The 15,090-nt window shown below is 33.8% G+C and overlaps 1 protein-coding gene across 2 annotated transcripts in view; it reads left to right on the top strand.

Annotated features, from left to right (window-relative positions):
* Window positions 1-250: 250 nt before the first annotated feature.
* kdn (knockdown) overlaps window positions 251-15,090 on the top strand; it is a 46,221-nt gene continuing 31,381 nt past the window's right edge. The window contains exons 1-2 of one of the 2 annotated variants that reach the window (XM_067780185.1): window positions 251-402; window positions 824-917. In XM_067780185.1, coding sequence (XP_067636286.1) covers window positions 873-917 — 45 coding nt within the window. In that variant the 5' untranslated portion in view covers window positions 251-402; window positions 824-872. Of the gene's footprint in view, window positions 403-449; window positions 590-823; window positions 918-15,090 lie in introns of those variants that run through there. The other variant, XM_067780186.1, reaches the window with a different exon arrangement.

Genomic DNA, 15,090 nt, shown 5'->3' with positions numbered 1-15,090 from the left:
AATAGGACTTGCGGCGATACTTTTTAACAATCATTTTGTAATTCCATCACAATGCAGTTCAATTATTTTATATATTTTACCCACTTCCGCCTCGAAAAGACAACACTTCCTTCTTGTACTATATTATCGACTGCCAACTTAAATTCCACAAATTCTCAGCGGCGCCAGATCGTTTTCAAATTTCACGCAAATAAATGTGGCAACACCACCGCATGCTAACATTAAAATCAAACACCCCTCTATACCGTAAACCAACAAACTAACATGACATTAGCCAGCGCGTATAGTGGCCGCGCTAATAACACAGATACAAGCAGTTTGTTATTTTCCTAGTCAGTCGTCGTTTGGTCGAACCGTGTAGTCGCTCCGGTCTCCAACAATAGACAGTTCCATTACAAGGCAGTAAGTTTAATCCAAAATGTTTGGTTAATCGAATAATTCAGCCAGTCTGTTTGGTAAATTCAAGTGTGATTCTTGTACCTGTGCTGTGTGCGTGTTTTTTAGAGTGGCAGTGGCGCATCCATAATCCGTTTTCCAACATACATACATAGATATCAATTTAGTTCCGTGAGCGCACATACATACATATGTACGTTTAGTTGTAAGAATTGTGTTTCAGAAAAAAGTATACATATTTGCAAAATTAGAAATTAAGTGAATTTAAGCGCGTGTGCAGTAAATCTATTAATTTTGGGTAGAATTTTGTTTGTAAAATATTTTGGGAGCAAAAATTCGATTTTTAGAGATTTTTTTGTTCCTACCTACACTCATTGGAAAATTATGCTAATCTCTTGTTTTTTTTTTTCTTCTAACTTAAAAAAAGAGTTAAGATTTACACGCCGCTGCTGACGCATTTTAATTGAACGTGAACAATGTCGATGTATCGTATCTCAACGCGTAAGCTGCCCGAGGCGCAGGTGAGTAATACAAAAAAAACCTTATTAAATATTATATAATGCTCAAAACTATAAATATGAGGGGAAAACCATTTAAAATTAAGAAAAGAAAAGATTCAAACTAAAATTAATCAAACGAAAAAAGTCTAGGATGTAAAATCACCCAAACGCTGTTACCAACGTCAACGTCGCTGTCGACGCCGCAGTAGCGCCATAACCCAAGTGTCTTTCATAGCACATGGACGAGTGTTTTGGAAAATATAGGGATGTGTATGTGTGCATATGTGAAATCGTTGTTGTTGGTTTTCTTTTGCTATAACCGCCCTATTGACCTCCAAATAGGTATACGTAAAAGGGAAAAAAATAATTGAAAGTGCATATACGCGATCGGCACCGAAATTTTCATAACCCTACGCATTTGTAAAAAGTACAGAAAGGAAGAAGAAGCAGCAATGACAGTTGTAGTTAACAAAACCACTTTACATAAATGGTAAAAGGAGATTTTTTTGTCATCTTTGAAAGATGTTTTAAGCGCAAAAGTGGTTGAATGGCAGCGCAGTGCCTGTTATTGTGACGTAACAGTGATGAATGGCAGAGCGCGTTGCACTGTGGGGTTTTTTTTTGACGAAGGCTGTGTCAAAAACAATTACCTATGTATGTGCCTACAAGGCAGGCTGATAGAGTAGTAAAAAAAATTGTATCTCTTTAATCCTAAGTCCATCATTAGCATTTTTTCTCTCCACCCCCTTACTTAGATTTTAAGTAATATTTCGTCTTATTCACATACATCTTGTTTACATTCCTGTTGTCGACAAGTTTTGCTTTTATGGGTGTATGACTGTCTACTTTTATAGTTTCGTTCAGTAGTATTTTCAATAGAGAAGTTCAGGATTTTGTGCAAATGGTCTAGCATCATTTTATTTGCAAAAAGTGATGGTATTTTTTTTTCACAAAATACTTATCAATTTGCTACGTAAATTTTATAGATAGCGGCCTTAAACATTTATTTTTGTTGTGTTACATTTAATTTTTTTATATATATTTTTACTTTTATTTGCATTTCATTGCTCTTTTTTCTGTTTTTGTTGTTGTATTTCTGTTTTCTATTTCAAATTTTTGTTATAATTTTTTTAAACGTCATTGAGAAATGCCGCACATGAGGGATAATTTAGGAGGATTCGCTTTGTCTTGCAAACGGTGCACGGATAGCAAAAAATGCACGGATTGTAAAGTTACAACAACAAAATGCACGCAAAAAATTATATGCGATCCGTGCAATTTATAGTATCTCAAAGCTACGTATATTTTTGGCCATCGTATGGTAGGAAATGAAAACCAACCCTGCTTCAACGGTATTCCTCTCATTTTGCTCATGAGGGGTTTTTGTCATATCTTCCTCCATTTATCAGATAGGAACTTCAAATTGTAACAAATGCTTAAAAGTTATGAAATTTGTGTATGATTGTCTTAAAAATTCGTTGAGATCGGTCGTATATATAGTATATATCCCATTAAACCGCTTGGTCAGATAAGAAGCTTTTTGTCATTTCTGCGCCATTGAAACAGGTAGAACCTCAACATTTTACAGGGGCTTACGTATATGGCGTACATTGTTGTCTAAAAAAATCGTCAAGATCTGTCATGTACAACTGTGTTCGAAATAATAGCCGTGGCAAGTAAGTAGGCACCGAAATCGCAATATACGATCCGTGATCGAATGCCGTTTTTCAAATCATAATAGATCCGAAATGGTGGATCGCATTAATGAAATGCGAACTTGGGACAACACGTACTCACTATATCCATAATATAATATTATTTTTTGAAATAGTTGGATATCCTATTTTTACCACCATTCCAGAGCAGGATTTCAAACGAAGAAAAAACAACTGTGTAGGTCCTTTCCAGTTTTATTCTTTATTTAGTTTAATTTACGAATTGTAAAGCTTGCAAGAAGTATAGTTAAGTTTGTAAGTAAAATTAAAGTAAACAACAACTGCGTAGCACAAAAGGTCACGGGACTTCATGAATAGGACAACTGCATCATACCTAAACTTATTTATAAAGGCAGGTAGTATTTCGGCTTATGTTCAGCTAGTTTAGTGTAAGAAAAAATTAATTACTAAAATTTTCATAGGCCATTGATATTATTTCGAACACAGTTTTATATAATATATGTGACCTGGAATCATGAAACACTATTGTGCGAAAACAAGTTTTTGGAAAAAAACGCGTTTAAAGTTTTTGTTTACCTTGACTCTGTGTAGCGGCTGGCTTGTGAACGAATTTTGTTTTTTAAATTTAATTAACTTCCCGATAAGATACAAGCTTGAAACTTGGAATATAGTTCAGAACCCGATGACAATGCAATAATAAGAAAAACTCCGATAGGTGGCGCATGGATCGAAATATTTAAAAAAACATATTTGTGGTCCGATTCGGCTTTAAATGCGATTTGAAAGTTGTTCCATTGGAAAGAGCGTTAAATTTCCTATAAGAATCACTCGAAAAGTGAAGAACGGTATTTTCGCACAATAGGGTCGTTTCATAATTCCAGGTCACATATTATACTACATAGGGTAATAGGGTTTTGTAATTTCGTCCTCATTTCAACAGCTACAAACTTGAACCATTAAATTTCGTTTGCAGATTATCAATCAATTCTTTTAGAATATATGTATAATATAATACGAATATTTGAAATTTGATCAGCCCCATTCATGAAAGGTGGGTATGGCAAGAAGACAGTACCGTCCTTACTTGTTCAGTCTTAAAATAAACCCTTTTCTTTGCCGAACTCGCATTTGAGAAAAAAATCAACTAAGACTTTCAAAGAATTTTGCAACATAATTTTTAAATTTGTTTCACTGTGCGCCAACGCGGGCAGATACCACCGTTGTTAACATTAATAAAAAAAGGGGGCAGATTTAGTTGCAATTGTTGTTTTTATTTATTTAGAATGAATTGTGTAAATATTTGTGTAGTCTGTACTATATTACGATATTGGCGTTATCAAAAGCGCAATTTTATCAATATTTTTTTTTCTTTGTTGTTAAACAAACAAGAAATGGAAAAATTTCATAATCTACGCTCGCTGCAGCACGTACGCATTGACTTTGCGTCGCTCTTTCGTATACAAAGAGTACACTCGCTCACACAGCACAGCAGTGTACAAAGGCTGAAGGTAGAGTTACAGCAACAAACTTCGTTTGATTATGGCGCTTTCTTTGCTAGCGCCAGTTTCGGTTTTCATTTACGTTAATTTCTTATTCTCTAACAAGTGTTAGTATTGATTAATAATGCAACAAAAAATTAAGCGTTAAAATTGTGGGAAATTTGTTTATTTATTACAATACAAAGTGCGCGAGTATCATCTTTATTCTTGTAAAAATCTAATAGCATTGCATGCCCGTGCGTGACTAAGAAGTCAAAAAACAAAAACAACAAAGCGATTAAAGCGAACGCCTTCGTTGACGTCCTATTTTAACAACAGCAATAGATAGCGACGTCTCTGCCGCTGCCTTTAACGTTGGTTGCGTGCAGCGGCGTAATGCTGCTACAGTCAAAGCAAGCAAACAAAGTATCTTAAGGTTACGAAAGTTGTGTAAAAAGAAACATTCTATGCGCGAAGATTACTAAATTTAAATTCTTATAAAATAATTGTTTTTTCTTATCAATAAATTTTATATTTGTCTTATTTTTTGCGCCATGAAAATAAGTATTATTAGACGTACATTAGAGTGGGTCAAATTGTATGGATGATTTTTTTTTCTGTTACAGCAGAAAGTCGTGAAAAACAACCACGAAAGGAGAGAAAAAACATTTTTTTTAAATAATAACATAACATTACTTTTATTTTGAAAAATACTAAAATGGTCTATTCTAAGTAAAAAAATAATTTTTTAAATAAATTACATTAAAATTATAAAAATTGTGTTTTTTTTTTTGCTTATTGAAAATATAGGTTGTTTTTGAAAAATCTTTTCCACTAAAACGAATTCGGAAACAGAAAAACTGCCTGAATGGAAGTTGTTGTAAATGTTCTGAACTTATTTTAGCTGTAAAGAAAAAAAAATTGTCCATAACAAATTTGTTAAAAATGATAATATAGTAGGTATTTAAAAGTTCATTTTAGGCTAACTTCTCATTATTTAAGCCTGATATCTACTAAAATTCAAAAACGCTATAGATATTAATACATATTCTGAAATGTACGTAAAATACCTTTAAAGTAAGCCCAATATGATATTTTTCCTATAATTTTATCAGAAGCTATGAAGATTTTTTGGCGGAACCCTACATTCGTATGGCAAAATATCTATTTTGCAAAAGTGGGGGACTCGAAATCGGACTTAGAGCTATGTTGTATTCAGCAATTTTTCTTAGAATCATCTGTGATTACGTTTTTGCTATACTCCTGATGGAAAAAAATTTGATCCGCTCTAACGTATACATGTACATGCATGTGTGTGTGCTGTCACGCCCATGTTGTTGTTGTTGTTTAGCGATAAGGTTGCTCCCCGAAGGCTTTGGGGAGTGTTATCGATGTGATGGTCCTTTGCCAGATACAGATCCGGTACGCTCCGGTAACACGCCCATTGTTGCCGTTTTTGGTTACTTGTAACCAAATTTGGTTGCCGAAATTTCGTTTGGTTACGTGGTTACCGCTTGCCTATTTTGGTTACCGTTTAAACTTTGATACCTATAAATTATATATTCGGGCGTTATTTTGCAACAAGTAACATGTATAGTGATTTTGATATATTAAGGGAAATTTGATTTAAAATTCGATGGTGTATCCCAGGGATGGGCCTATTTTCGGCTCCTAAATCAGTTTCAGTGCCAGCGAGTGCTAGGTGAGGCGTTTGTGTGTTTTGTTGTGTTAGGGGAGTAAAAAAATACATTGGAAATATCGTACGCTTCATCTCAAATGATATTCATCGCAAGAAGGTTGCGGAAACACTAAAAAAAACTGAAATAAAAATATTCTCTCTCAACCTCGAAAACCAATTTCCAAACTGTGTTGCAATAGTACGGAAACAAAAACATACATTTTTTTGGCAAGAAATACAAAAAACGGAATAACCATAGACTGAAGTCGACTTTATGTTAAGCAGCGCATTATTTACATTCATTTCGCCTTCACATACATTTAATTATATGCAAGCCGATTCATTTTGCAATATATACATAAAAGTATTTAAAAAAGTATTTTTAAAGTAGTAGCATTAGAGGAAGTAGTAGTAGAAAAACGTACTAATGCACGTTTCGTATACAATCGTGGGAAAACGAAACCCTTTTCAGACTTGTTGGCAGTGTTGCCGTGAGCCTAGAAAGAAATGTATCAGTTTACAAATAAAAAAGGTACTAATCGCATAAACAACGACTAATTTTACCAGTTTTATTATACACACAACTGCTTTCATTTATAAATTTCAAATTATGGAGGAATATTCAAATTTCTTCAGCTCACATACATATAACGTTAAATCCACACTGCAAAAATTGTTGGATCATGTGTTGCATGTGTGTTTAATTTACGACGACCATTTTTCTAATTTTAAAACTTGCTTTTTTTATGATTTGAATCATAAAGCAACTTCTAAAATTGCAACTGAAAATTCAGTTCGAGTTGTGAATCACAAAAGTGACATTAAATATTTGTGGCCTTTTTTTTATTTAAGAGCGGTGGCAGCTCTATTTTCCACATATCTTGGTAACTGTTAAATATGTATTAAGCAAGATGATCAAAGTTGTTGATGATGTTTACAAATACTCTCTCTTTATCAATCTTATGTGTGTTTGTATATTATTCTCTTCCTGTGTTCTTCGCCCCACATACCTGCACTTGATCGTCCCTCACCTAGCACTTAAATGTGCAAAGCGTGCTCATACGAGCCGTTTTGCCCATCGCTGTTGTAGCCTCTATGTAAAGCGGCGACACTGCCATCTATAGATATTCGTTATCGCAAATTTAAGTACCGATCCTTGCGAAATTCTTGTCAACGGTGGTTATTATCGGTTTGTTTGGGAAAAAGTTGCATGTTAAAAGAATGGGATTAGGAGAGACCTGTTTTAAGAATATTACGCGATTTGTAATGACGTTATTGTCATTGCCACATAGTTCAGCGGCGACAGAAAGAAAGTTTTCCGACTTAGCCTTAATTAACACGAAGCTAAGAAACAATCTAGATTTTAAAACTATAAACAGCACAATGCCATAAAAAGCGTTGTGTCCAAAAGGAAATGAAAAGAATTACTTATGGTCGGCTAAATATTATTTTTAATCGAGTGTATTTATTATTACTTGTAATTGCATTTGCTTTTGATCTCATGACACATTTAGGTATGTAATTACTTCTAATGTTAAAAAAATTTAATTTCATACTCATGCGCACAGCATGTAACATGATTTTATGTTTTTGTTTTATCAAATTTTAAGTAACTGTTACCATTTTCCACTTTTGGTTACTTTTTGGGAATATTCTGGTTACTAAAAATTTAAATTAGCGGCAACCCTGGTCACGCCACTCACTTTACAAATGCAAATCTCATTGACTTTATCTCATCACTTGACCAAGTTTATCTTTATGTACGGGTCTACGCTGTGTAATTCCTTTGCTTCCTGTAGCGTACCACTTCTCTAAATTGAATTGTGGTTTATTATAAGTAAAATTAATTGATAAGATAATACGCAGACACACACACACACACACACGCTTCTTCATATATATGTGTGTATGTACATACGTGCTGAGTGCAAAGGTGTATATTAGCAAATTTGTTTTTGTTATTTGCCTTTCTTTTGCTGCCCGCTTTGGACTCTTTCTTTGGTGTTGCATAACTGCTGGCCTACTTACTTTTTTCTTTTCTAAATTCCGTCCAAAGTGATTTTCTCTTATTTTCATTGAGCACTCGCTGTTGCCGTTTTGGCTCGTGCGCAGTGACTTGTATGTAAGTATGTAGGTACTACTGACAGCGCTGATTAAAAAAAAAACAACATGTTCGTTCTTTAAAAACTTTCTGCGTTTACTGCTCTATGCCTCTCATTTTTCTTATCTTAATATTTTCGACAATTTAATGAAATCTTGTTATAACGGAAGCTGCGTAGAAAAAGATACCGTTGTTGTTGCTGTGCTAACAGTGCTTCGCCCCATTCAAAAGGTGCGACCACTTACAAATTTTGATCAGTCCTCTAACGGAATTTCAAGGAAACTAGCAGTTTCAACAGGGTTGACCCATGGGGATGCTGGTGTTAGAAGCGTACGTTCCACATTACAACTGAAAAGATGTATGGTGTATGTGGTGGCTGATACTGGACAAGTTAGAGTTTAACCAGTTACAGTATCCAAAAGGAAGTTGACTTATGTCTCCGTTGTTAGTCTAATTTCTTCTTCTGCAAGTGTTGGGTTATGTATATTGAAATCGGCGGTCCAACGGGCGCAACCCAGCGAAGGTGTTTCCGACTCATTGCGGATTAGGCTTAGGGCCTCCTTACGCTTAAGTGGATCAAGGAGCTGAGTAGGCAGATTTTGAAACTTATATTGTTTGCGGAATGTTTCTTTACCTCTCTTAGAAACAGTTGTTTGCTGGGATGTCCAGGTTTGTGCCTGTTCAGGCATTTCATTATGCTAGGCTTTTTTGTCACACTATGTAGATGGTGTTCAGGGGCCATAAGAAGAGACCGTCAACAAAGCCATCAACAAGACGAATGTTCATTTCCAGTGTCAAGCGTAGCAAGTTGAAACTGCAAGTCGTATCGAACAACCTAGGCGAAGTGAAGCAACTACAGATCTTCGATTGAATGTTGCATCGCAGAGGGTAAGACAGTTGAAGCTATTCTAAGGTTACTGAGCGTTCAAAAGGAAAACTAAAAACCTTGTACAATGACGTATTAAAAAAAAGTCCTATCTAGGCGTAAAATAGTGAAGATACTCTAAGATATGTGTGCGCGCAAAAGAACTACTGGTACTATGACAAACTTCGAGCTGTTTCGGCAGCCGCTGTGGTGTGGGTTTAGCGTGCTCCACCTACCACACCGAAGATCCTTAGTTCAAGCCGCAAAGCAGCATGGGAAATTTAGAAACAAGGTTTTCTAAGAGGGATCGCCTCTTGGCAGTGGTTTGGCAAACACTTCGAGTGAATTTCTGCCATACAAAGCTTCTCAGTGGAAACTCATCTGCCTTGCAGATACCGCTCGAAGTCGGCGTGAAATATGTAGATCCCGTGCCGTCAATTTGTAGTCGATCTTAAACCTCTTCGGTGGTTATTGCGCCTTGTACATCTTTATTCAGTAAGTGGTTAAAGACTTTTCGCTCTGTCGAATATAGATCTAGTACGCCTCGGAGCTAGCAGCTCTTTGTACTAGACCGACTATATCGGAAATAATTTCATATCACCACGTCGAACTTTCTAGGTTATGCAAAAAAGTTAAAGCAGGAAAACCTGGACCAATATTTCAGAATCAGCCTTCTCTCTATCACATATATATATGATTCTAGCAGCTGTATTATGCGGAATACTGCTATCGATACACCATTTCGGAGCTATTGTGATAAAAATAAGACCGCATTCGATCACGGATGGTAAGTTACGATTCGGCCCCTAAATCTCTCCAACAACGAACTTATAAATCATATCAGCATATTATATTTAAACATGAAAAGGTTTCTAACGATAGGATTTTCACGATACGTCCAACATTTGAGAATAACTAGAGCAATGTAAAACTTGTCTTGACAACTACAAACTCTCCCTCGTTTAGATTTAGAGACCCTTGAGCAGCAATAGTGCAAATGTGTCTAGAGCAGAGCCGGCCACACAAATACTAAAACAATTGCATAAGTGTGTGTAAAAATTGAGTGACAACTCCACACAGTGTGCTAAAAGAAAATGTGGACTGTGAAGTTCGAAATTAAAAAGGACTCTGGTTATTTGATTTGAAGCTTATCCTAACAATACTTACTTATATTCATATAACTAAGAACGCGGAGGTCGAGCTAGCCAGATAAAACTTTTTTATAAAAGAAGGTATGGTGTTTCTTCAATGCAAAATTTACTTAAAAAATCACTTTTTCATCAAGAAAGAACTATAAAATAAAGTAAATGTAAAGATAGAAATATATATTTTCAAAACATAAAGTTATTCAATAAAAAAAAATGTATAAAAATTAATAAAACTAAGTAGAACATATAAAAAGCTACTTATATTAAATTTTCAATATTTATTAATAATTAATTAATTATTATTAATTATTAATATTTAAATTGTCAATATTAATATGTATGTTCAAAGGAACTTAATAATACTAACTAAAACGTATTAAAAGTCACTTTAACCTTGCAGCATATTGTTTTTATTATGTGCCCAGAAAGTAGCATGGACTTTTCTTTTTGCATTCACTGTTGATTTTAGTGAGTGACCAGCGAAAGCAAATGATCGTGATCACACATCGTTAGTGTCTGTGTGAAAATACGAGCTCAAATTGCACAATGTGCAACTTTTGGCCGGCTCTGGTCTAGAGCATTATCTTGTATTATGTCATAAGGACCAGACCGGCAAATGGACTACATAAAGAAAATAGTGGTTCCCGCCAACTAAGTACCCACCCTAAGCCGTATTGATTGAATGCGACCGGGGCCCGAATCGTAACATACGATCACGGATCGGCAACCATACGAAAGAAAATTACGTGAGACGTCAAACGTATAAACAAAATGGGATTATAACATACGATAGCAAACGGAACGTAATTTATTTTCAATTTACAATAAATTCTACGATCCACATTGGGTTGGATTGTATTTTTAGCTCACAATAGATTTTGAACTGTCAAATTGGTTGCCAAAATATAAAAAATAAAGTAAATAGCTGCGATGGATCAAATTTTATTGTTTTGTTTGAGCTCCAGTAATAGCGAAGGCGATGAAAGGTGGTCCAAAGGCAGTTAAGAGAGTGCAGTAACCCTTTGAACTTATCGAACAAAGCGCAAGCATAATATTTATGTATTATATCTTTGTAACAAAAAATTATTGCAGTTTCTTGAAGAGATTGCGCTTAACTTAAGAAGCTTTTAGTTACTTTATGGAGAAGTTAAATTTAAAGCAAGCCGATACCAAAAGCGGGTGTCTTGCCATGAATTCCGCCAATATTCCCTCTTGGATTGGATTAAGCTTGTTTAATTTCGACCTTTGTTAATAATAAGAGTTTGAAATTTGTTATTATATTTTACTTGGTCATCTATTTTAACAATTTTCTTACATTTTCATTGAAATTTGTGTGTATACGATCGCCTGAAAGTGGAACGGAACGTGTACGTTCAGCCACTCGTCACGTATGTTGCGATACAAAATTACGATCGAAGTAGTACGTCCACGTATGTCATAATCCGAAAATCATATTTTTACGTGACGAGTTATACGATCACGGATGTTACGATTTGGCCCCCTGTTTACATTAACCAGCTGGCAGCTAATGAAAAGCTTTTAATTAATACAAATTCAATACAAACGATAATAAAAATATATAAATATAAAATGCTTTTATTTGTATATTGACGTCATTGAGAAAATATTAAATAATTTCTTTGTTGCGTTGCACGCGCCAACGATTTTTTCTAATTACAATGCATTTCTAGCGTCTGTATGTAATGAAAAAAAAAAAAATGTTTTTGCATTTACTATATAAATGCCACGCAGATGTGCTAAAGTGCTTAGGAGTTTATTTTATTTTTTATTTTTTTTTTAAATGCCGTTACTGGCGCCAACAACAAAACCAGCAATTCATAATAATTTTAAGCTTATGTCAAAGTAAATTTACCGAAGCGAAATATTTCACGAAGCAAATTATTAGGCGCAATCGCATGTGGCGAGCTACAACAACAAAACATCAGTTAAAATGTCACGCGTGACAAAATAATTGCAAGTTATCAATTATATCGTGACAGCGCTTGGCACATTGAACTGACAATTCTTTAAAATTAGAGAATTGAAAAATTATTTAGAATTAAATTCAGAACAATAGAAAAAAGAAACAAAATTCAATAATAAAAAATAGAATAACCAGGCAAATAAAAGGTAATAAGGAAATCAAAATAAAATGAAATGGAATAAAAAAACTACATATTTTTATTTAAAAAATATATATATATATTTTACATATAAGTAAAATTAGCAATAAATTTTAATTAAAGTAAATTAAGTAATAAGATACAATTAAACAAAATATAAACAAATAAATAAATTCGAATTAGAAAAGTCAAATTAAAAAAAGATTTAATCATAAAAAACCAAATACATACATATATGCAATAAAATAGCCTAAATTTTTATTGAAATAAAAAAATTTTAATATTTAAAATATTAAAACGATAAAATTAAAATATCAAGAAGACAGTTAAAAACAAAAATAAAATTAAATAAGATTTAACAAAAATAAAAAAAATTGTAAAAAATAAATTCAATAAATTACATTAATTTCAAAAAGGTTTAAAAATTAATTGATAAACAAAATTTTTTAAATATATTAAATTAAATATATTTATTTAAAAAAATAAAAAAATAATTAAAATCGTTACACTACTTTTAAAAGTTAGTAAAGAGCTTTAAAGAAAAGAAAGTTGGAACAAAAATTAACAACGGACGCCTTGCAAATAAACGCTTTCGTATAAAAAACATTGTCAATGATCAAGTTCTGTTGAACGGGCCTAAAAATATTCCACACAGTTTGATATTTAAAGATATAATATTAAATTTAGTATACATACACATGTACCTGATTGGGTATAAAAAAAATAGCTACAAAAAGGTAATAAATACTAAGAGACAAATTACAAAGCGTGCAGGGGTATTAAAATGCCTTTACACCAGTATGAATGTAGGAGATTTGGTGTTCAAACTCGCAACCAACGCCGTGTGCAAATTTCTTAATTTTTCTCGAATGTCAATAACAAAAAAAGTTTAATAAACCAATAAAAAAAATATTATAAATACATTTTTGTTAAAATAAATATGTATGTATCAAAAAGTGAAAAGTAAAATAAAATGTAAAAACCTTGAGAATTAAATTAAAAACTAAAGCTTCAAAATAATAATAAATTAAAAATGTTAAATTAAATAAAAATTCAATGCCTAAAAAAGTAAAATAAAAGATCGCGGGTTTGAATCGAGCTCAAGGCCTAACAATAATTATGTTATCATTATTATTGTTATTGTAACGAATTTACTGCAATTCCCCTTATTTGCAATCTTCTGCTAACGTTCGAATCACTAAACTCCACTATTCAATAATGCAAAATGGCCTTTATTAAAGTACTTTCAAAATAACACTACTATTGCTCGCCAGATAGCGTCTTAAATCAAACTGATTGTCGCGCCTCTACTGTTGCTGCATTTTATACTCTGTGATTTCCTCGTTGCGTCTTCTAGGCGCTTCCAGAATTTACTTAGTTACTGCTATAAAATTATAACTACAGATGCACGTGTATAGCTTCTCATATGCGCGTGTATTTGTGAGCAACACTTCCACAATTGTAATTGCATACTATTGGGACCATCTCAGATAAGATATCTGCGTGTATTTTTGCGTCTCTTCTCCGCTGCGTGTACGTACATACGTGTAGACATAATGATTGATTTATTGATGTGCATACAAGTCACTGCTTAGCATCGCCTTAGAGATGATAGTATCCCTTAATGTCGCTAATATTCGTCACATTATGATACATTTTTTCTTAATTGAAAAAATTTTTATTTAGAATGGAAGAAAGAAAAAATTTAGACAACTGCCAAAGCTCGTTGTATAGATCCATTTCGGGAACTGCTAAATTCCTTCATCGGCAACGTTTAGGCGCCGCTGCTATAACCATTCAGTTATCAAAGCGGTTGTTTGTTTTCATTATTTCTACTTCTATTCGGTTCTTGCCAATTGATATTCACAGCACTGCGACATCTGTTGCAGAATAGATGTGAAAATTGGACTTGTTTCATGGCAATGTTGCCATAGTGTCATATTTTATTGACAATTATAACAACAAAAATTGTAAAGTAAAAATACTTGACGCGATTTACATCCGAGTCGATCTAGGCCGAGCTTCTCTAACAATTTAATACAGTTTGGTCTCAATTGCCTTGCTTCTCAATTACTTATTGTTTCCCTAGTGTGTGCCTTTGTGAGTCCATAGTAGGACCATAGAATGCTACTAAAGCACCCTGCTCCCACTTTAACGTCATTAAATTTTTATCCATCCGTTAACCAGACCTCTGAGTATAGGGATACGCTGTTTCTCAAAGAGTTCGGTCCACAATGGACACCTCAAAAATCAGTGAATTCTGAGCGTGGGAGCCATTTCATCATTTGCAATATGGTTGGAATTTCCCATCAATTTCCTCATTACGTTCATAGGCCCCGCCATGTTTTCACTCTTTAGCTCAGAAGCATTAGTGCAGCAAGTGCTGCCTCTTTCTCTATGAGAATACGGAAGGGAATTATTCCCACCAATGCACTAAGTGCATCAGCAGGGGACGTTCTCATCGCCTTAGAAATGACTTTTGCGTTGTGAAATTGGTAGTCTGTCTTGTGTTTCTATAAAAGCGATACCCGATTTTAATAGTACGAAATCGGTTTTTTTTTTATTCAATGCGTAAATAAAATTCGTCCTGTGAAGCCGTCTCTAATTATACTACCACCACTGTACATAAACCTTGCAAATTAAATGATTTATGAATTAATAACGAGTACTGCCAATTATTCTATTAAAGTGACGGGATAAAAAGACTAAAATCGGTTGATGCGTGTAGACAGCAAAAAACTGGCTGGTGTTTTATTACCTGCTGACTAAGGCCTGGTTTTCAGTACAAGATAAACTCAGTTTGTCAGTTAAACTACGCCTAAACTTGTTTTGCAGGAATTTAGTCTGATTTAACTGAAATTTAGGCTGAGCCGGCCGCATAATTTTTTATAAAGCAAAAAGTGCTGTTACCTAAGTTCTCTAATTGGACTCAAATGTAAGATTTCAATACTACACTATTTTCACGAAAATTAAATAAAACATGTACAATTTATTTTTAATTAATAACACTTCATTACGGCTACCAACCAAAGATTTATTTCTCACAATAAATAGCTTTTGGTTTTGGTGCTACCACCTTGAAGAAGATTTTTTCTCAATCGCACCTCAACTCCATATCCAATGTA

Source organism: Eurosta solidaginis, chromosome 4, assembly GCF_040869045.1.
Source record: "Eurosta solidaginis isolate ZX-2024a chromosome 4, ASM4086904v1, whole genome shotgun sequence".
Classification (NCBI taxonomy): Eukaryota; Metazoa; Arthropoda; class Insecta; order Diptera; family Tephritidae; genus Eurosta; species Eurosta solidaginis.
Note: the sequence above shows the minus strand (reverse complement) of the source record. Positions and strands in the feature narration are given on the sequence as shown.